At 38.5% G+C, this 23,679-nt stretch overlaps 1 protein-coding gene across 1 annotated transcript in view; it reads left to right on the forward strand.

The window, feature by feature from the left end:
• Nucleotides 1-2,204: 2,204 nt before the first annotated feature.
• Nucleotides 2,205-23,679, forward strand: part of LOC120318286 (2-acylglycerol O-acyltransferase 2-A-like) — a gene marked incomplete at its 5' end in the record, with an annotated part of 28,730 nt that continues 7,255 nt past the window's right edge. The window contains 2 exons of the mRNA XM_039365704.1: nucleotides 2,205-2,215; nucleotides 5,111-5,309. Coding sequence (XP_039221638.1) covers nucleotides 2,205-2,215; nucleotides 5,111-5,309 — 210 coding nt within the window. The remainder of the gene's footprint in view (nucleotides 2,216-5,110; nucleotides 5,310-23,679) is intronic.

The raw sequence follows: 23,679 nt of genomic DNA on the forward strand, positions 1-23,679 counted from the left end.
AACCCCAGGGACATCTACTGATCCAGGAGCCCCCACCCCCTACCGGACAACAGATGGCAATCTGGACGGAAGACACTACCACCCACAACGGAGGCACCGATCCATTCCAAGACGTCCACCGTTGAGGTGAAATTCAAAGGGGAGCCAACACGCTTGGGGTTTTTCCTAACCCAAGTACTCAGCTACATGGAGGAATATGGGCAGGACATTCCCAGCGACAAAGCCCACATCCGGATCGTGCAATCTGCCCTGGATGGACCAGCTGCGGATTGGGTAGTGAACTTGCATGACTCCAATGCCCCAGAACTCAGTACCTTCAACCGTTTCATGTCCTCTTTGAGAAGACGATTTGAAGACCCCCTGGCTGATCGCAAAGCCCGTGAAAGAATAACAACGATGAGGCAAGGCAAACGCCCAGTGGCCGAGTATACACAAGAATTCCGGGCCATTGCCAGCAAACTGAATTGGCCAGAAGACATCCTCCTTGTCCATTTCAAACACGGACTAAACTATGATCTATATGATGCTTGCCTGCCCTGAGGGGACCCACATCGACTTGAGGAATGGTACGTCTTGGCAGAGGAAGCAGAGATCGACATATTGAAGAGGCACCGCCGAAGAAAACAATGGAGCCGCCCCCCGCCTGAGCTGACACACCAACCGGTGAAATCATCAGATACAGCCAAGAAGCAAATTGGGTGTTTCAAGTGCTGAAGAGAAGGGCATCGAATGCCGCTCAAGGGCCCCTCAGCACAACCCAGACAGATCCCCAATCAACAAACCCGGAAAGTTTTCAGCTAAGCCAAAAGAAACGGCCATGAGAATGATGTAAATTGCAGAAACCCCCACCTCATAGCGTCACAAAGGAGGAAGAAATCCAGCCTACACCACAGGGACGGTGGAAGTGCCTCAGATGACAGCTCGGCAGGGCGGAACCCCTGGTAAGTGGATGCATCACAGAACCCATGCTTCCAAAACAGTTACTATATTATCCCTCCCCATTGCCCGGTAGCTTGTAAGAGGTTGAGTAAGCCTTAATAGAACTCTGGCTGCACCCGCTGCCATTTGGGTCATTGTTAGCCCAACACTAGTGGGGGATTCTTGGCATCCCATCCAGGAGACTGGAACAACCAATCTCATTTGGCCAGCTAGATGGATCCATAGCAGGGGGGCTGCCAGCTACCCTAGCCACTCTGCCAATACACCTCTCCCTGGGCAACTATGAAGAGGACTTAACGTTTGTGGTGACCCCAGGTATGGAATACCCAATGATTCTAGGGATGGAATGGTTGAAAAAATGGAACCCCTGGGTAAATTGGAGGACGACAGAAATCAAATTCCCGAAGGGGGACCCTATGGACTTAAAACCCCAAGGGAGGCTACCAGAATCAAGAATAGAAAAAGCATCCATAGGAGAGGAAAAAAGATTAACAGAAATACCAGAGGAATATAGGGACCTTTCTGAAGTCATTCAGTGCGGAGGAGGGCGAATGAGCTCCCCCCACCGACCCACAGACTTGTACCATTGAATTCAAGCCTGGGGCAAAACTCCCGAAGCCCAGATTATACTCCATGAGCCCAAAGAAGAGGAAGGGAAATGGAAAGATTTATAAAAAAAAACCTGGAGAGAGGTTTCATTGAACCAGCTAAGCCTAAAGTGGCTGCCCCGGTCCTTTTTAGAGAGAAGAAGGATGGCTCTTTACGTTTATGCGTGGATTATAGGGCCCTGAACACAATCAGTGAAAGCAACCTATACCCGCTGCCCCTCATGAAAGACATGCTGTCACACCTATCGAAAGGGAAAATTTTTTCTAAACTAGACCTAAGGGAAGCTTACTATCGCGTGAGAATCAAGGAAGGGGACGAATGGAAGACTGCATTTAACTGCCCCATGGGGTGCTATCAATTCAAAGTCTTGCCATTTGGATTACAAGGGGGCCCTGCAGTCTTTATGCAATTAATCAATGACGTTCTAAGGGAGCACCTGTTTAAGGGGGTCCTTGTGACTTGGACGACATTCTTATCTTTACCGAAACAAAAGAAGAACACGTCAAACTTGTCAGAGCGGTTTTAAAGAAAGCTGCGAGCCGCTCACTATATGCCAAACTCTCAAAATGCGAATCCACCAGGAAAGGATAGACTACCTAGGCTATCGCATATCCCCACAGGGCATTGAAATGGACCCAGAGAAGGTCAGAGCAGTATTAGAATGGGCACCACCCCGCACAAGAAAGCAACTACAAAGTTTCCTGGGCTTTGCAAATTTTTACCGCCAATTCATCCCCTCATTTGCACAGATAGCCTTGCCCCTCACCAACTTACTAAAAACGAAGGGAACATCCTCAGTAAAACCTAGCCAGCCACTAACATGGACAATGGAGTGCCAAGCAGCGTTTGAGAGACTAAAGAGACTTTTTTCTGCCGAACCAGTACTAAGGCACCCAGATATGGACAAGCCCTTCATAATACAGGCAGATGCAAGTGATGTGGCAGTGGGGGCTGTGCTATTACAAGAAAATGATGATGCAGTATTGCAACCCTGTGCATATACATCTAAGAAACTCACGGAAACAGAACAGCGCTGGCCCGTATGGGAGAAGGAGGCTTATGGGATACGTTGGGCATTACTCACGTGGCGACAGTTCCTGGAAGGCAACAAAATCCCCTTCCAGGTATGGACTGATCACAAAAATTTAGAAGCCCTGAAAACTTCCAGGAAACTCAATCCCAAACAAGCCCGCTGGTCCCAGCATTTTCACCAATTCCAATTTAAGCTCAAACATTTACCAGGAAGAAAGAACTTCCTGGCAGATGCACTATCTCGCATGCCCCAATATAACAGCGCACGAACCACAGACTCTAGACCAATAATGGCAGAGTCACAACTGGCAGCGCCAGTAACCACAAGAACCCAAGCCAAAATAAAACCACAACTGGACAGCCAAACTGGGATTGAATTCAGAAAAAGTTTGGAAACAGATGATGGTTCCAGAAAAACAAACATGTGTGCACAATGAGAGACGGATTGCCTTGGGTAGGGGAAAAGTTATATATACCAACAACTCAAAGACTAACTTTCATGCAACTTTGCCATGACACAAAATCAGCAGGGCATTTTGGATTTGTAAAAACTTTACACTTAATTAAACGGCAATTTTGGTGGCCATCAATAAAAAAGGACATAGAAAGTTATGTTGCCAGCTGCCCAACCTGTGCATCAGCAAAGAGGTTGCAAGGGAAATCGCCAGGGCTATTACAACCAGTGGCAAGTCCCTCAGCCCCCTGGAGGGAAATAGCCATGGATTTTATAGTGGAATTGCCTGAAAGCAATGGGAATACTGTTATCTGGACAGTCACGGACCTATTTTCCAAACAGGTGCACTTTATCCCTTGCCAAAAAATTCCCACTGCAAAGGCCTTAGCAAAACTTTTTATCCAGCACATTTACAGATTGCACGGGGCACCCCAACGCATCATCTCTGATAGGGGAGTGCAATTTACGTCTACATTTTGGAAGGAATTTTTATCCCTCTTAGGGACCACTCAGGGACTGACATCTAGCCATCACCCTCAGACAGATGGACAAGCGGAACGCTGCAAGTCGGTACTTGAGCAATATTTGAGATGTTTTTTAAATTTCCAACAGAGTGATTGGACGGACTTACTTCCTTTTGCAGAAGTTGCCTACAATAATGCAGTCCAATCCAGCACAGGCTACACTCCTTTTCAAATAGCCAACGGCCAAAGTTTCAACCCTATGCCAGAGTTAACCCCAAAAGAACCAACGATCCCTTCACTGAAAGAATGGATGGAAAACCTACAAAACACCTGGCAAATAGTCAGAAAATCACTAGATGAAGCTAGGCGGGCATACAAAGCACAAGCCGATAAAAAAAGGGTTGAGCCTACACCATTCATTATAGGAGAAATGGTGTACTTATCTACAAAATACCTAAAGTCCCTACAGCCCTGTAAAAAACTTGGACCAAAATATATAGGACCTTTTCCAATTAAAAGGATCATAAATCCAGTAACAGTAGAATTAGAATTACCAAAAAACCTCAGGCAAATACACCCAATTTTTCATTGCAGCTTGCTGAAAAGAGAGCATCAGTCACCTCTACGGCCAAAAATCCCCCCCCCACCACCTCCAATCATGGTGGAGGGGGAACAACACTTCGAAATAAAAGAGATCCTTGACTCTAGGAGATATCGTGGAACAACTCAGTACCTAGTTGCCTGGAAACACCTCCCTGCCTCACAAAATGAGTGGGTCCATAAACGTCACGTCAGAGCCCCGAAGCTATTGAAGAAGTTTCACACAGAGTATCCTAACAAGCCTAACTAAATTTTTTACTTGTGTTTTCTTTCAGGTGGATCTCTCTTATTGTTAAGAGGGGCCGGATGTCAGAATCCAATTATATTTCATCTTTAATTATCAAACATAGAAACTCCCAATTCTGCCTTCTCTGGATTCTGCCATAAGAGGGAGAAAAGGGGGAGAGCAAAGGGGCTTTATGGCCCTCACTTCCTTCAGCACACTTCAAAGGACTGAATGTGTGTTTATTGTGGCCTCTAAGCTTTAACATATCAAAGAAGAGTAATTGCCTTTCATGTAGTTATCTGAAGTCTCCATCCAGACGGAAGAAGAAAGGGGATGGAATTGTGATACTTGAAACTATCACTGGAAGGGGGGTTGATTGGGTGGGACTACTGGGGAACCCCTTAAAACCTTGAATGGGAGAGCTTGAACCCCAAGTCCTGTCTAGCATGCCTGCAACCATTTTCTCTTAATAAAGGATTCCTGTTGGAAGAGCTATTCCAAGAGTTCTGTCTTCTTAAGATGCAAAGTGGGGTGGGTCCTTACATCCATGTAGGTTGCTGGTGAGGAGGGGGTCATGGGGGGAGGCAAGGTTGGGGCAACAGAATGTGTGCCCACAGAGAGGGCTCCGAGTACTGCCTCTGGCACCCGTGCCATAGGTTTGCCACCACTGGAATAGGGTTTCCTGCCTGAGCAGGGGGCTGGACTAGAAGACCTCCAAGGTCCCTTCCAGCTCTGTTATTCCCGATTAGGGAACCGAACGTGTTAATGTGAAAGACCCCTAACAATTCTCCCTTTTCTTCCTCCAGCTCAGTGCTCCATTGCCCTCTTCATCCTCCTCCTCTTCACACGCTTCTGGCTGATCAGCGCCCTCTATGCTGTCTGGTGGGCGTTCGACTGGGACACCCCGAGCAAAGGTGGGCGGCGCTCCCACCGGGTGCGGAATTCGGTCGTCTGGCGATACATGAAAGATTATTTCCCGATCACGGTACGTGTCCCCCTAGAGGGAAGGAGTATAATGGCATGGGAGAAAGACCTTGGGAGACGGGACGAAGAGATGCTGCTTAGGGAACGAGCGGATAAGAGGCAGCAGAGCCTCCAGCTGCATAATGGGTGGAGAAAGAGGCTGTCAAGGAGATGACGGGAGATTTATACAAGCCGTCCTTGACTTACAACCATTCAGTTAGTGACCGTTTGAGGTTACAGCGGACCTGAAAAAAGTGACTGATGAGCGCTTTTCACAGAGGTTGCAGCATCCCCGAGCTGATCAGATTGAAATTCAGATGCTTGGCAACTGGCATGTACTTAGGACGGTTGCAGTGTTTCCTTTTGCAACCTTCTGATAAGCAACGTCCACGGGGGAGCCAGATTCACTTAACAACCGCGTTACTAACTTAACAACTGCAGGGATTCACCTAAGCACTGTGGCAAGAAAGGTCACAAAATGGGGTAAAACTCACTGAATGACTGTCATTTAATGGATAAATGATGATTGTATTTTATGATTATGATCATGATTTATCACTTGTTGCTTGCATGTGCACTGAGAGATGATGCAGCAGAGACAAATTCCTTGTGTTTCCCATCACGCTTGGCCAATAAAGAATTCTCTTCTCTTCTCTTCTCTTCTCTTCTCGTCTTGTCTCTTCTCTTCTCCTTCTCCATCTCCTCTTCCCTTCCCTTTGCTCTCATGCCATGCTATGCCATTCCATTCCATTCTTTCCCATTATTCTGTATTCTATTCTCTTCCGTTCTGTTCTGTTCCAACACTGGAAGTTTTAAGAAGAGACTGGACAGCCATTTGTCTGAAATGGTATAGGGTTTCCTCCCTGAGCAGGGGGTTGGACTAGATGTCCCCCAAAGTTCCTTCCAGCTCTATTATTTTATTCTCTTTTGTTCTGTTTTATTCTATTCTGTTCTATTTCTATTCCATTCCATATTTTCTATTCTATTCCATTCCATTCCATATTTTCTATTCTATTCTATTCTATTCTATTCTATTCTATTCTATTCTATTCTATTCCTTATTCTTGCTTAGAATAAGGCTGAGGAATTCTGGGAGTTGAAGTCCACAAGTCATAAAAGGAAGTAGTTGGTGATAGCAGCCTTGACCTTAATTAGCTTTTCAGTACAGGCAAAGCAGCCAAGTGCTTCCCCCTGGTGGCACAGTATGAAAAAAGAATCAGGAGTCTGGATCAGGGGTAGGCAACCCAAAACGCTTAAAGAGCCACTTGGACCCGTTTCCCACCAAAAACAAAACACTGGGAGCCACAAAACCATTTTGATATCTAAAATGAAGATAACACTGCATATATCCTTTTTTACCTTTATTATAGGTGTGTGTGTGTGTGTGTTTGTGTGTGTATGTATGTGTGTGTGTATATATATATATGTATATGTATGTATGTATATATATATACACACACACACACACACACACACACACACACACATACACACAGGTAAAAAAGGATATATGCAGTGTTATCTTCATTTTAGATGTCAAAAGGGTCTCTCTCTCTCTCTCTCTCTCTCTCTCTCTCTCTATCTGCCCTTGGTCTGCCACTCCTCTTCCCCCACTCTCTTTCTTTCTCTCTCTCTCTCTTTCCTCTCTCTCTCTCTCTCTCTCTTTCTCTCTCTCTCTTTCTCCCCCCCCCCTCTCCTATCTGCTGCTCACCTGACAAGCTTCAGGCTGTTGTCCAACAAGCTCAGGGGTAGAAAACCTTGTCTCATTTATGACTCATGGACTTCAACTCCCAGAATTCCTGAGTCAGCCTAGCTGGGCTAGCTAGCTCTCTCCTGCCCTTCCTACTTCCTGCAGAGACGCAGCGAAGGGAGGAGTTCCGCCCAGTAAGCTTTTCAGCTCCTCGGAGAACACTGTGAGTGCACTCTCTTTTACACACACACACACACAGAGAGAGAGAGACACACACAGACACACACAAAAACACAAAAACACAAACACAAAAACACACACAGAGAGAGAGAGAGAGAGAGAGAGAAGCAGGGAAGCGCAATTCCTCTCTCTGTCTCTGTCTCTCTCTGCAAAGGCAGAGGAGGCTGGGAGCCGCAGGGAAAGGCTCAAAGAGCCGCATGCGGCTCCGGAGCCGCAGGTTGCCGACCTGTGGTCTGGATGTCGTTTTCCCAGACTAGGAAATTGTACAAATCAACAAAACAAGCAACAGCTGCAAGGACCAATCCAGGCAGTTGTGAAGAGCCGAGACTGACCTGGAGTGACAAATCAATAAACGGGAAAGTTATGCTCATGAAAAGTTTTGCTGTTGGATACAGTAAATCTTCAAACTTGGCAACTTCATGACTCGTGGACTTCAACTCCCAGAATTCCTCAGCCAGTATGGGGGAACTATGGCCCCTTCATGACTGGTGGACTTCAACTCCCAGAATTCCTCAGCCAGCATGCCTGGCTGAGGAATTCTGGGAGTTGAAGTCCACAAGTCTTAAAGTTGCCAAGTTTGACGACCCCTGCAGTAAATCTTTAATTTCTTATGCTTGCAATAGAGCTAGAGGTGGTACTTTGCTCAACAGTAGCAACTGTGAGAGGGATCTCAGAGTCCTAGTGGATAATCATTAACCAAAAAGAGAAGCAACCTAGAACTAAGAAGAAATTCCCTGACAGAACAATTAATCAATAGAAAATTTTTTTTCCAGAAGTTGTGAATGCTCCAACACTGAATGTTTTTAAGAAAAGACTGGACAGCCATTTGTCTGAAATGGTATCGGATTTCCTGCCTGAGCAGGGGGACTAGATGACCTCCAAGGTCCCTTCCAACTTCTTCTTCTTCTTCTTCTTCTTCTTCTTCTTCTTCTTCTTCTTCTTCTTCTTCTTCTTCTTCTTCTTCTTCTTCTTCTTCTTTCTCTTCTTCTTCTTCTTCTTCTTCTTCTTCTTCTTCTTCTTCTTCTTCTTCTTCTTCTTCTTCTTCTTCTTCTTCTTCTTCTTCTTCTTCTTCTTCTTCCTATGGATCATCGCACAGTCAGCCAGATGTTCAGACTGGATTTGGCATTTTGTCTACCTATCGAATCCTTACCCAGGACCGGGGATAGGCAGATGTGGATGTTTGATGATATTACAGATATCATTGCAGGATGGAAGCAGTTCCTAGTAAGGCCGCCTTTTGCAATTGACTAATGGCAAATTTGTCAATGCCGATGATGGTGTTCAAGTGGTGCTCCAGTTGTTTTGGGATTACACCCAAGGTGCCTATTACTATTGGTACTACCCTTGCTTGCTTTTGCCACAGTCTTTTTATTTCTATTTGTAGGTCTTTGTATTTTGTTATCTTCTCCAGTTCTTTCTCGTCTATTCTGCTGTCTCCAGGCACTGCCACGTCCACTATCCAGACTTTTTTGTCTTTCTTATCGACAATTGTTAAGTCCGGGGTGTTATGTTGCAGGTACTTGTCTGTTTGAATTCTAAAGTCCCAGAGCAGTTTAATTTTATCATTTTCTATGACTTTCTCTATTTTATGATCCCACCAATTCTTGCTTACAGGCAAATGATATTTCTTGCAGATCTTCCAATGCACCATTGTTGCTACTTTGTCATGCCGCTGCTTGTAGTCAGTCTGGGCGATCTTCTTGCAGCAGCTTACCAGGTGGTCCCCTGTTTCTTCAGTGTCTTTGCATAGGTGGCACTTACAGTCTGTTGCTGTCTTCTCAATTTTGACTTTATATGCATTTGTCCTTAAGGCTTGGTCTTGTGCAGCCAGAATTAGTCCCTCGGTCTCTTTCTTCAATTTTCCTGCTCTTAGCCATTGCCAGGTTTGTTATTATCTGCTTTCCCAGCTATTTTTTTAATGTATTGGCCATGTAGTGCTTTGTCTTCCCATGCCTCTATTCTGTTTTTCATTTGGTCTTTCTTGTAGGCCAGTTTGGTCTCTCCAGTAGTCAGTAAGCCTTCCTGATATACTAATTTCAGTGCATCTTCATCATTGTTCTTCAGATATTCTTTCAAAGCCATTTCTTCTTCTTCAACCATCTGATGTATTTGCAGCATTCCACGTTCACCTATTTGCCTTGGTAGATAAAGTCTGTCAATGTCACTGCATGGATGAAGGGCGTGATTCATTGTCATTATTTTCCTGGTCTTTCTATCCATTGCTTTTAGTTCTGCTTGAGTCCAGTCCACTATTCCAGCTGTGTATCTAATGACTGGAATTGCCCAGGTGTTGATTGCCTTTATGGTATTTCCTCCATTGAGTTTGGACTTTAAGATCTTCTTTACTCTCTTGATGTATTCACCTCTAATCTTTTTCTTGACTTCAGTGTGTTTGATGTTGTCAGCTTGAAGGATACCCAAGTATTTGTACCGTATATTCTGCTGTATAAGGTGACCCGGCGTATAAGACGACCCCTGTCTTCGGCGCTGAGTCGCATGCCTAGAAAGTCGTCTTATACGCCGGAAACTACCGTATAAGACGACCCTCGACTTCAGCGCTGATTTCAACGCTTTCAAAAGTTGTCTTATACACCGGAAAGTACGGTAGTAATCTTCCGCATCCAGACTCTTAATGTTATTTTTGTGGGGCATTTTGATTCCTTCAGTTTTCACTATTTTTCCTTTTTGGATAGTAAGTGTGGCACATCTGTCCAAGCCAAACTCCATTGCAATATCTTGGCTATATATACAGACAGTGTTGAGCAGCGATTCTATTTCAGATGATGTTTTTCCATACAGCTTCAGATCATCCATGTAAAGGAGGTGGGATAGTCTGGCAGATGTTTTTGATGTTTGATGTTTGTCCTGAGTTATTCAGTATTGTTGACAGAGGAAACAGTGCAATAACAAATGGTAATGGTGATAATGAATCTCCTTGAAATATTCCTCTCTTTTTTTATTAAAAAGTTTTACAAAAATTACAAAATATACTCCAACCCCCTACCCCCCTCCCCTGCCCCTCCCCCACTTTCCAGAGCTGAATACAGGGTAACAAATATAATAATCATAATCTAACTAACATTAACCAACTATATAGATAAACAAATATAATGCACTTTAACTCCCCTTTAACACAGAATAAACAATTTGCAAATAAACATGATCATATAAACAAATTAAAATCCTAATTCATAAACAATACAATAAAAATTTCACTATAATAAGCTATTAATAATAATAATAACAATAATAATATTCTAAAATTTATTCATAAAATAAATGGAACTTTTTAGTCCCATATTTATTCTGAATATAATCTATCCATCTTCTCCGAACCGAAATATATCTCTCTTGTGAATGATCCTTCAAATAAGCCAAAATTTTTGCCATTTCTGCTAAATTTGAGACCTTAAGGGTCCATCTTTCTTCCAATATTGCCCTACCAACAACCTTGCTGCTGTTATTAAATTCAACATCAAATTAGTTTCTTTAACATCAAAATCTACAATAATACCCAACAAAAATAGTTGAGGAGTAAACTTTATCTTTCTTTTAAAAATATTTTGAATGTTCCAAGCTTTTAGAAATATTCCTCTCTTTTTTTTTATTGAAAATTTTTAAAATTTTTACAAATAGGAAAAATAAAAAATAAAAAACAACCCTACCCAACCACCCCAACCCTCCCACTCCATCCCCCCAACCTTCCCAGAGCTGAATATAGGCTTAATTAAAATTTCTAAAAATCTTAGAAAGAAATTAAAAAAGTATAAACCATAAGTATATCTAAATACATTACATAAGCTTATAAGATAATTAACAATAATATATATGTAAAAAAGAAAAGCATAAATATTAAAAAAGAAAAATGCTTAAAAAAAGAAAAAGAATAAAAGAAAAAAGAAAGAAGAAAAGATATATATATATATATATATATATATATATATATATATATATATATATATAATATTAAAATTTATATATAGGTTGACTTCCGGTGGTTAAAGCGGCGATGATGGCGGCTACTTTGTAGCCGTCCTTCTGAGACAGTGTCAGATCCGCGGAGCACAGCGATCATCAGCTGGCTCGCGGTTCGAAATCCCCTTCCTGGGCGAAGGGAAGGGGTAGAGATTGCATGAATAGAGGTAGAACCTCTTAACCTTCCCTGGATTTTTTTTTTAGGGGGGTAGAAAGAGTGCTCCCTCGGAGTTCATTGCCTTCTCCGCCTCTCAGCTGTCTTTGTTTCTTCGGAAGCAAAGCGAAACACTGCTACCATCTCCGCACTTAAAGCTGCTTGGTGAGTGATTTTTTAAAGTGGACAGAACTGTTTAAAGGATTTTACTTAGAGTTAGAGATTTATTCCTTTTTAATTCTTTCTTTTTAGTACAAGTTGAATTTTCTTTTTTTTTTTTTTTACTTTCTTTTCTTTGGGCGGAAAGTGAGAGTGAAAGTAAAATGGCGTTTTGAAAGTTTTTTTTTCCTATCTCCGGAAAGAAAAGACGGACTGATTGAACTGTATATTTAACATTGCTTTTTTTTTAAGCCTTCTTTTTTAAAAAAAGTGCTTTGGAAGTTTTTATTTTTATTGTATCTTTTTTGGTTTTTTTATCTGTAAGGATTTAAGTATTTTTTCCCTTTTTTAAGAAGAAAGAAAGATAGATTAAAATGGCTTCAAAGAGACAACCAGCTCCTACAGCCTCTAAAGTGATTTCTTCTCCTGTTACTGCAACTGCTCAACAACAATTTAAAGTAATACCACCAGTGCAACAACCTAAGGCTATATCTCCACCTTCTCCTCCCCCATCAGGCACATCTGTACAAGATTTTAAGGATATAATGGGAAAGGCAGTGTCTCAATTCAGGGAGGAAGTGAAGCAACTTCTGGAACAGAGCAAATCTGAAACTAAGGAGGAATTGAAGAAGGAAATCAAGGAGCTTTTTGTACAGAATAATACCATTTTGAGGGAAGATATAGTCACAGCTTTATCTGGATTGGCTTCCGTGGTTGTGAAGCTGGACTCTAGAGTGGAAGAAGTTGAAGAAAAAGTAGAATTTCTGGATTATAAATTTCAAGATATGGAAAAAAAAGTGGAAACCTCACAAGATGATATTCTTATGTTTCAGTATAGACAGATGGAATATGCCTTGAGAATCAGAGGCCTTAAAGAAGATAAGAATCAAGATCTGATGGAAATGGTGATTAATGATTTGGCTGTTGTTCTGAATATAGACAGAGATGAATTACGTGGAGAAGTGGAAAAAATCTACAGTGTTAACTCTTGGATTGCGAAACAGAAGAATTTGCCTAGAGATGTGGTGATCTACTTTGCTAAGAAGTCTCTGCATAATCAGATTTTACAAGCTTTTTATAACAAAAGATTCCAGATTGCTGATCAAGATATTATTATCTTAAAGGAAATCCCATCCAAAATATTAAGAAGCAGAAAAGATTTTGCCTTTTTAGCAAATGAACTTAAAGCAAGATTGATTTCATTTAGATGGGAGATTCCGATAGGCATTGTTTTGAGCCATGCGGGGACACGTTACAGACTTAACACAGTTGCTAAAGCTAAAGAATTTTATAATACGGTCCTGGGTGCAGGCTCATCCTCATCTATGACTCAGAGAGCCTTGAGTGACAAAGAGGTGGAACAGCAGTCTGAAGGATCAGGCGTGATGGCTGCTGGGCAGGCGGAATGGATGCGTCAAGCAGAGGTTAAAGAACAGAGAATGACCCGTGCAGCACATAAACGTAAGGAAAAGGAGCAACAGAAGAAAGAAGCTAAAGAATCTGCTCATCAGATTGTCTCAATGCCGGTGGGAGGAGCAAGACCTAAAAGTTCTGCAACACATTCTTCAGTAGCAGATCTTGAGGGAATCTTCTCCAGGCTCCTGGTTGAGGGAGATGGCAAAGTTCCTGACCTGGAATGTTAATGGTTTAAACATCCCCCAGAAGAGAAAGAAAATCTTTCATTATCTGAAGCAACACAACAATGATATTATTTTTTTGCAGGAAACTCATATTTTACTTAAAGATCAAAAATACTTAGCCAATTCCCGCTTGGGATCTCATTTTATATCTCCTGCCCCTGGGAAAAAAGGGGGTGTGGTAATTTACGTTAAGCAAAATTTATCAGCTAGTTTGGTAGAATCAGATCCCCAAGGAAGATATGTTATGGTTGAACTTGGTTTATATGGTAAGAAAATACTTATTGTGGGATTGTATGCACCAAACCAGCAACAGGAACAATTTTATAAGTTGTTACATCAGAAGATAACTCTGTTGGATTACAGGTCCGTGATATTAATGGGAGACTGGAATGGTGTTTTAGATACACAAAAGGACAAAAAAGGTTCTTCTAATTTTTTTAAACAGGCTAAATTACCTAAAGCCTTTTTTGAATTGAAAGAAGATTGGGAATTGAGAGACTATTGGCGTGAACGTAATCAAGAGGAAAGGGATTTTACTTTTTTTTCAGACAGACACAAATCTTTTTCAAGGATTGACTTTTTTTTGATTACAACAGATTTATATAATAGGGTGAAGAATATTAAAATCTTTCCTAGGACATTGACAGATCATAGTCCAGTCTGGATGGAACTGGTTGCTGAGAAAGAAGAGAGGAGATCCTGGAGGTTGAATGAGAATCTATTTAAACAAGAAAAAAATGTTCAAAAACTAAAGGAATGTTTAAAGGAATATTTTGTTTTAAATACATCAATGTCAATGGTATGGGATGCAAGTAAAGCTTTTATGCGTGGGATTTTGATAAAAATGAACAATTTTTATAGACAGAAGCAGGCTCAGAAACGTAAAGAATTAGAAGATGAGATTAAATTAAAAGAGAAGCTTTTAATCTCAAATCCTTCAGATGAAAAGGTGAAAGGAGCTATAGAATTGTTAAAAACACAATTTAATATGTTGATGGCTGATCAAGCTGCAACCAACTTATTGTTCTTGAAACAAAATACATTTTGTAATGCTAATAAACCAGGGAGATGGTTGGCTTATCAGTTAAGAAAGAAACAGAGACAGAGAATTATAGACAAAATAAATTATAATGGCAAATTGGTTTATCAGAAAGAATTGATAAAGAAATCTTTTTTAGATTATTATCAAAAATTATATAAGAGTACTAATGTACAAACTACAGATATAAGTAATTATTTAAGTAAAGCTAATTTTCCTAAATTAACAGAAGATCAGAAAAAAGAGATTAATGGTTTAATTACCAATGAGGAAGTTGTGACAGCTATTAAGCAATTGAAATTAGGCAAGGCACCGGGTACGGATGGTTTGATGTCTATTTATTATAAAACTTTAGTAGAAGAGATGACCCAACCGTTATGTGAGCTTTTTAATAATATATTACAGGGCTTAGAGATCCCTCCGTCATGGCGTAATGCTTTTATATCTTTGATTCCAAAAGAGGACCAAGATCTTACCTTGCCTAAGAACTATAGGCCCATATCTCTTTTAAATGTGGATTATAAAATTTTTGCAAAAATTATAGCCAATAGGTTTATGGGGGTTTGGCAGCAGCTTATACATAAGGACCAATCGGGTTTTATAACTGGTAGGTATATGAAAAATAATGTTAGACAAATTATTAACTTATTAGAATATTTAGATAAAAACAACCAAGTCCCTGCAGGGCTGATATTTTTGGATGCTGAAAAAGCCTTTGACCAGTTGAATTGGCAGTTTATGTTATGTTTAATTAAGGAGATGAATTTTGGACAAAATATATTACAAGTTTTATCTAATATATATCAAAGACAGACTGCTCAACTTATCGTAAATGGGGGTTTATCAGAGGTTTTTACAATAGAAAAAGGCACAAGACAGGGATGTCCATTATCTCCGTTATTGTTTGTCTTAACATTGGAAATTTTGTTGATTAAAATTCGGGAATCTCAAGAAATAAAAGGAATAGAAATTAATAAAAAAGAATATAAGTTAAGAGCTTTTGCAGATGACTTGGTTGTTACTTTGTATCAACCTACTTATTCGGTAGTTAAATTATTACAATTGATTCAGCAATATGGGTGTGTTTCGGGTTTTAAAATTAATAATAATAAGACTAAAATATTACCAAAAATAAACAGATTTTGGTCAATTTAACACATTTTGAAGTTGTTGACAAGGTAAAATATTTGGGGATTACACTATCTGCGTCTAATGCAAAACTGTATAAAAATAATTATGAAAAGATGTGGATTGGGGTACAGAAGGATTTAATGAATTGGAATAATTTACAGTTATCTCTTATGGGTAGAATTGCAGTTATTAAAATGAATGTTCTGCCAAAGTTTCTTTTTTTGTTTCAAATGTTACCTATTTTAAAGAATGAACTTAACTTAAATGAATGGCAGAAAGGTATCAACAAATTTATTTGGGCAGGGAAAAAACCAAGGGTCAAACTTAAAATTATGCAAGATTTCCGTGAGAGAGGTGGACTCAAGGTACCAAATTTGAAATTGTATTATGATGCGGTGGTATTAACATTGATTAGTGATTGGGTGAATTTAACAAATGTAGAAATACTCCATTTGGAAGGCTGGGATTTACTTTTTGGATGGCATGCCTATTTAACTTTTAATAAAAAAAATGGACCGGGTATTTAAATCTCATATTATAAGAACTTCTTTGCTTAGGGTGTGGAGGAAATATTATAGAAGTGATTTTAAAATACCATTATGGGCCATACCTTGGCATGTGATAGAGGGAATAAAGAAAGGAGTCAAGATGGATACGGTTTCTTATATACAATTACTTAGATGGGATGGTCAAAATTGGCAGTTAAAATCTTTGGAAGATTTAACACATGAAAATTTTACTTATTCATGGTTTCAATATAGACAAATAGTGGATAGATGGAAGACGGATTGTAAGATGGGATGGCTTAGAGAAGATGAAAATCTTATCAAACAAGTAAGGGATCAAAGACCAACCCATATTAAGAGGGTTTATGGGGTTTTAGTGGAAATGGATTCAGAATCTGAATTAATCAAAGATTGCATGATTAAATGGGAACAAAATATCGGTGAATTAATATCATTGGATACTTGGGAACTTATTTGGGTCAGGAATGTTAAATTCACCCAAGCACAGAATTTAAGAGAGAATTTTTATAAAATGTTTTATAGATGGCACCTTGATCCAAAGAAAATGTCCATTATGTACCCTGATCTACAACCTAAATGTTGGAGATGTGGTTGTTTGGATGCTACTTATTATCATATTTGGTGGTCGTGTAAAAATATAAAAGCCTTTTGGATTAAGATATGGTGGAATATTCAAAGAATTTTTAGAAGGAGGGTAAAATTTACCCCGCAATTATTTTTATTAGGTATTATTACTGACTGTGATGCTAAGGAAGTTATACTGATGTTAAATTTGATTACAGCCGCTAGGCTGTTAGTTGGACAATATTGGAAGAAGGATTCTTTGCCTAGCTTACAAGAGTGGTTTTATAAAGTTTCGTACTTGGCAGAAATGGCAAAGATTTCGGCTTTCTTAAAGGAGCAATCTCAAGAGAAATTTTTTGTTGTATGGGAAAAATGGATAAATTTTATTCAACGTAATTTGAATATGGAAAAATATTATTTAGCTTTTTCATAGTGTGTATTGATTGTTTTTTTTCTTCTTCTTTTCTTTTCTTTCTTTTTTTTTGTTTTCGTCTTATGAACTTTCATTTTTTTCTTTTCCTTTTTCCTTCCTTTTCTCTCTCTCTTTCCCTTTTTTTTTCTTTTTTTTAAGTATTTTTTTTCTTAATGCTTATATCATATATATATTATTATTAATTGTTTTATAAGTTGTAAACTTTGTTTAAGTTTTTTTTTTCCTTAAAAATTTTTTAAATAAGCCTATATTCAGTTCTGGGAAGTTCGGGGAGGGGGGAGGGAGGGGTGGGTTTGGGAGGGATTGGGTGAGGGTTGTTGTTTATTTGTAAAACTTTTTTAAAAAATTTTAATAAAAAAAAATTATATATATAGGTTATTGAAAAACTAAGTAATATTTTTTATATCCAACTTATGTTGTATAAAATCTATCCATTTTTCCCATACCACAAAAAACTTCTCTTGCGATTGATCCTTTAAAAAAGCCGAAATCTTTGCCATTTCCGCCAAATAAGAAACTTTAAAAAACCATTCTTGCAAGGTAGGCAAAGATTCCTTCTTCCAGTATTGCCCTACTAACAACCTTGCGGCTGTGATTAAATTTAACATCAGTATAACCTCCTTAACATCACAATCAGTAACGATACCAACAAAAACAATTGTGGGGTAAATTTTACCCTCCTTCTAAAAATTCTTTGAATATTCCACCATATCTTAATCCAAAAAGCTTTTATATTTTTACACGACCACCAAATATGATAATAAGTAGCATCCAAACAACCACATCTCCAACATTTAGGCTGTAAGTCAGGATACATACGAGACATTTTTTGTGGATCAAGGTGCCATCTATAAAACATTTTGTAAAAATTCTCCCTTAAGTTCTGGGCTTGTGTAAATTTAACATTCCTCACCCAGATGGTTTCCCAAGTGTCTAGTAGAACTGGTTCACCAAAATTTTGTGCCCATTTAATCATACATTCTTTAATTAGTTCTGGTTCTGAATCCAGTTCTACTAGCACCCCATAGATTCTCTTAATATGAGTTCGCCTTTAGTCTTTTACTTGTTTAAAAAGATTTTCATCTTCTCTAAGCAAACCCATATTACGATCTATCTTCCATCTATCCACTATTTGTCTATACTGAAACCATGAATATGTAATATTTTCATGTGCTAAATCTTCCAAAGATTTTAACTGCCAATTTTTACCATCCCATCTGAGTAATTGTGCATAAGAAACACTATCCATCTTAACTCCTCTCCTTATCCCCTCTATCGCATGCCAAGGTATAGCCCATAATGGTATTTTAAAATCACTTTTATAATATTTCCTCCAAACCCAAAGTAAAGAAATCCTTATAATATGAGATTTAAAAACCCGGTCAACTTTTTTATTAAAAATTAAATAGGCATGCCATCCAAAAAGTAAATCCCAACCCTCCAAGTGGAGTATTTCTACGTTTGTTAAATTAACCCAGTCACTAAATAATGTTAAAGCCACAGCATCATAATACAATTTCAAATTCGGTACTTGCATAATTTTAAGCTTTACTCTTGGTTTTTTCCCTGCCCAAATAAATTTATTGATACCTTTCTGCCATTCATTTAAGTTAACCTCATTCTTTAAGATAGGTATCATTTGAAATAAAAAGAGAAACTTTGGCAGGACATTCATTTTAATCACCGCAATTCTTCCCATAAGGGATAATTGCAACTTCTCCCAATTTTTCAAATCTCTTTGTACCCTGACCCACAACCTTTCATAATTATTTTTATACAATTTTACATTAGAAACAGATAAAGTGACCCCCAAATATTTTATCTTATCAACAACTTCAAAGTCTGTCAAGTTAACCAGAGTCTGCTTGTCCAAATTAGTCATATTTTTGGGTAATATTTTAGTCTTATTATTATTAATTTTAAATCCCGAAACCCGTCCATATTGGTAAATCAGTTGTAACAACTCTACTACAGAATAGGTGGGTTGAGACAAAGTAACCACCAAGTCATCTGCAAAAGCTCTTAGTTTATATTCTTTTTTATTAACTTCTATTCCTTTTATTTCCTGGGATTCTCGAATTTTAATCAGCAGAATTTCCAAAGTTAAAACAAACAATAGTGGTGACAATGGACATCCCTATCTTGTCCCTTTTTCTATTGTGAAAACCTCTGACAAACCCCCGTTGACTATAAGTTGTGCCGTTTGTTTTTGATATATAGCACCAAGAGCTTGTAAAATTTTTTCTCCAAAATTCATATCCTCAATTAATCTTAACATAAACTGCCAATTCAATTGGTCAAAAGCTTTTTCAGCATCTAAAAATATCAGTCCTGCAGAAACTTGGTTATTCTTATCTAGATATTCTAGTAAGTTAATAATTTGTCTAACATTATTCTTCATATACCTACCAGTTATAAAACCCGTTTGGTCCTTATGTATAAGCTGGTGCAAAACCCTCATGAGCCTATTAGCTAAGATATTTGCAAAAATTTTATAATCTACATTTAAAAGAGATATAGGTCTATAATTCTTTGGTGAAGTAAGATCTTGGTCTTCTTTTGGAATTAAAGATATAAAGGCTCTGCCCCATGACGGAGGAATCTCTAAACCCTGTAATATATTATTAAAAAGCTCACATAAAGGTTGAATCATCTCTTCTAGCAAAGTTTTATAATAAATAGATGTCAGGCCATCCGTACCGGTGCTTTACCTAATTTTAATTCCTTAATCACTGTCACAATTTCCTCACTAGTAATTAAACCATTAATTTCTTGTTTCTGATCTTCTGTTAATTTGGGGAAATTGGCTTCACTTAAATAATTATTTATATCTAAAGTTTGTACGTTAGTACTCTTATATAGTTTTTGATAATAATCTAAAAAAGATTTCTTAATCAACTTCTTCTGATACACCAATTTACCATTATAATTTATTTTGTCTATAATTCTCTGTCTCTGTTTCTTTCTCAATTGATAAGCCAACCATCTCCCTGGTTTATTGGCATTACAAAATGTATTTTGTTTCATATACAATTAGTTGCGGTTTGATCAGCCATCAACATATTAAATTGTGTTTTGAGCAATTTTATAGATTCTTTAAACTTTTCGTCTGTGGGATTTAGAATCAGAGATTTTTCTTTTAATTTAATCTCGTCTTCCAAATCCTTACGTTTCTGAATCTGCTTTTGTCTCTGAGCACTATTCATTTGTATCAAAATCCCACGCATGAAGGCTTTACCTGCATCCCATACCATTGACATTGAAGTTCCTTTATGCATATTTAAAACAAAATAGTCCTTTAGATGTTCCTTTAATTTTTGAATATTCTTTTCTTGTCTAAATAAATTCTCATTCACCCTCCACGATCTCCTCTCCTCTTTTTCATCAACCAACTCCATCCAAACTGGACTGTGATCCGTCAACGTCCTAGGAAAAATTTTTACATTCTTTACCCTAAAATATAACTCAGTTGTAATCAGAAAAAAGTCAATTCTTGAAAAGGATTGATGTCTATCTGAAAAAAAAGTAAAGTCTCTCTCCTCCTGGTTACGTTCACGCCAGTAGTCTCGCAGCTCCCAGTCCTCCTTCAAGTCAAAAAAAGCTTTAGGTAGTTTAGCTTGTTTAAAAAAAGTGGAAGATCCTTTTTTATCTCTTTGTATATCTAACACACCATTCCAGTCTCCCATTAATATCACAGATCTATAATCCAACAAAGTTAATTTCTGATGCAACAATCTATAAAATTGTTCCTGTTGTTGGTATGGTGCGTACAGTCCCACTATAAGTATTTTCTTACCATATAAACCAACTTCAATCATAATATATCTCCCTTGAGGATCAGATTCTACCAAGCAGGCTGATAAGTTTTGCTTAACATAAATGACTACACCCCCTTTTTTCCCAGGAGTAGAAGATACAAAATGAGATCCCAAACGAGAATTGACTAAATGTTTTTGATCTTTAAGTAAAATATGTGTTTCCTGCAAACAAATAATATCATTATTATGTTGCTTTAAGTAGTGAAAGATTTTCTTTCTCTTTTGAGGGGAATTGAGGCCGTTAACATTCCAAGTCAGGAGCTTTACCATCTCCCTTAACCAGAAGCCTGGAGAAGACTGCCTGAAGGTCTGCCATTGAAGAATATGTTGCAGAACTCTTGGGTCTTGCTCCTCCCACCGGCAACGAAGCACTTTCTTGGAGAGATTCTTTAACTTCTTTCTTTTGTTGTTCCTTTTCCTTGCGTCTATGTGCTGCACGGGTCATTCTTTGCTCTTTGATCTCTGTTTGTCGCAACCATTCCGTCTGTAACTTTCCAGCAACCATCACACCTAATCCTTCAGACTGCTGTTCCGCCTCTTTAGCATCCGGAACTTTCTGCATCATGAGTGACGATGAGCCTGCTCCCAGGACCGAAGTATAAAACTCCTTTGCTTTAGTGACTGTGTTAAGTCTATAACGCATCCCCGCATGGCTCAAAACAATACCCATCGGGATCTCCCATCTGAATGGCATCATTCTTGTTTTAAGTTCATTAGCTAAAAAAGCAAAGTCTTTTCTATTTCTTAAAATTTTAGATGGGATCTCCTTTAAAATGATAACATCTTGAGCAGCAATCTGGAACCTCTTATTATAAAAAGCTTGTATGATTTCATTGCGCAGAGATCTCTTTGCAAAATAAATCACCACATCTCTTGGTAAGTTCTTCTGTTTTGCGACCCAGGAGTTAACTCTGTAAATTTTTTCCACTTCTCTACGTAATCCATCTTTCTCCCTATTCAAAACAGCGGCAAGGTCATTAACCACAATCTCTATCAAATCTTGATTCATATCCTCTTTCAAACCCCTGATTCTTAGGGCATATTCCATTTCCCTGTACTGAGACATAGCAATATCATCTTGTGAGATTTCCATCTTTTTTTCCATACTTTCAAATTTATCTTCCAGGATATCAACTTTGTCTGCAACCTCTTCCACTCTAGAATCAAGCTTCTCAACCACAGAGGCCAATCCTGATAGAGCCATAACTATATCTTGCCTCAAAATAGTGTTATTCTGTTCTAAAAGGTTCTTCATTTCTCCTCTAATTTGAGTTTTATTCTGATCTAAAAGCTCCTTCAATTCCCCTCTAATTTCAGATTTGTTCTGATCTAAAAGCTCCTTCATTTCCTCTCTGATTTGGGATACAGTATTTCCCATTATATCTTTCATATCTTGTACAGATAATACTGGCAAAGGAGGAGAAGATGGTGGTGTAGCTTTAGGTTGTTGTACTGGTAATATTGCAGGAGAAGAAGCCACCTTAGGAACTGTAGGAACTGCTTGCCTCTTTGAAGCCATTTTTTAACAGGATCTTGTTCCCTCTTTCTTCCTTCTTAAAAAAAATACTAAAATCCTCAAAAATTAAAAAAGAACAAAGGAGAAGAAACTTTAAAACCACAAAACCACTTTCAGAAAAAGGTTTAAAAAGTTTAAAAGAGAAAGAACTATATAGTCCATTACATTCCGTTTAACTCGCTTCTTTCCGAAAAAAAAAATATTCCTCTCTTGATATTAACCTCTCCCAGTCTCTCACCACTGATTTGCAACTGTGTCTTATTTATTTATTTATTTATTTATGAGACTTATATACCGCTTTAAGTGTAAGTACTCGCTAAGCGGTGTACACCAGTAAGCAATGTATGTATATATTTACATTGCCCCCAACAATCTGGGTCCTCATTTTACCTACCTCGGAAGGATGGAAGGCTGAGTCAACCTTGAGCCGGTGAGATTTGAACCGCTGACCTGTTGAACACAGTCAGCTAAAGTGGCCTGCAGTACTGCACTCTAACTGCTGCGCCACCTCGGCTCATTGTGCCATTGATCGTGCCATTGATCTTTGCACAAATTTTCTGATGTTTCTACTGACTCCTGTTATTTCTAGGCACTTGATTATCCAGTCATGTGGCAAAGAGTCAAATGCCTTTTTGTAGTCAATCCATGCCACATTCAGGTTGGTCTTCCTTTTTTTGCAGTTTTCCAAGATCATTTTGTCTATTAGGAGTTGATCTTTTGTTCCTTTGTTATTGGGGTGGTTTCCTTTCTGCTCAGGTGGAAAGAGATTGTTTTCAACTAGATGCTGTTGTACTGCATCAGCTACTACACCAGTTAGTAATTTGAAAGTTGTTGGTAAGCAGGTAATTGACCTGTAGTTGCCTGGTGTTGCCCCTTTTGCTGGATTTTTCATTATTAGGTAGATTTTCCCAGTTGTTAGCCACTTTTCAATTTCTCCTCCTTGTAGTATATTGTTGAACTGCTTGGCAATGAGTGGGTGTATAACAGTTAGATGTTTCAACCAAAACCTATGCAGTTCATCTTCACCTGGTGCTGACCAATTTTTTATTTACCTTGCTCTTTTTTCTACCATTTTTGTTGTTATTACTAGTTCTTTCATTTCAACTTCTGTTTTATTTGCATCCACCTCTTTTAACCAAGCCACATCCTTGTTGTATTTCTTTGGGTTATCCCATATCTGCTTCCAGAACTGCACTGTTTCTTCCTTATCAGGTACTGACTGATTCATTGCAGTTTCTCCATTGATGAATTGGTAGAAACATTTCTGATTGGATTGAAATTGGAGGTTCTGCCTATAATTTGTAATTTGAGCTTCGTATCTACTGATTTTTCTGGCTATAGCTGTTATTTGCTGCTTTATTATTTCCAGTGCTTCCTTGATCTTCCTTGTTTCTAAGTGGTATTTCTTGATTAGGTATTCTTTGGTCTTCTTGTTCTTCAGCTTCTTTTCTTTCGTCTGTTCTAGCTTGCTTGTTTTGGTCCAAACAAGATATCTGCTTTAATCCT

This window comes from Crotalus tigris, unplaced genomic scaffold, assembly GCF_016545835.1.
Source record: "Crotalus tigris isolate CLP2741 ecotype Arizona unplaced genomic scaffold, ASM1654583v1 scf7180000020156.337934, whole genome shotgun sequence".
Taxonomy (NCBI): domain Eukaryota; kingdom Metazoa; phylum Chordata; class Lepidosauria; order Squamata; family Viperidae; genus Crotalus; species Crotalus tigris.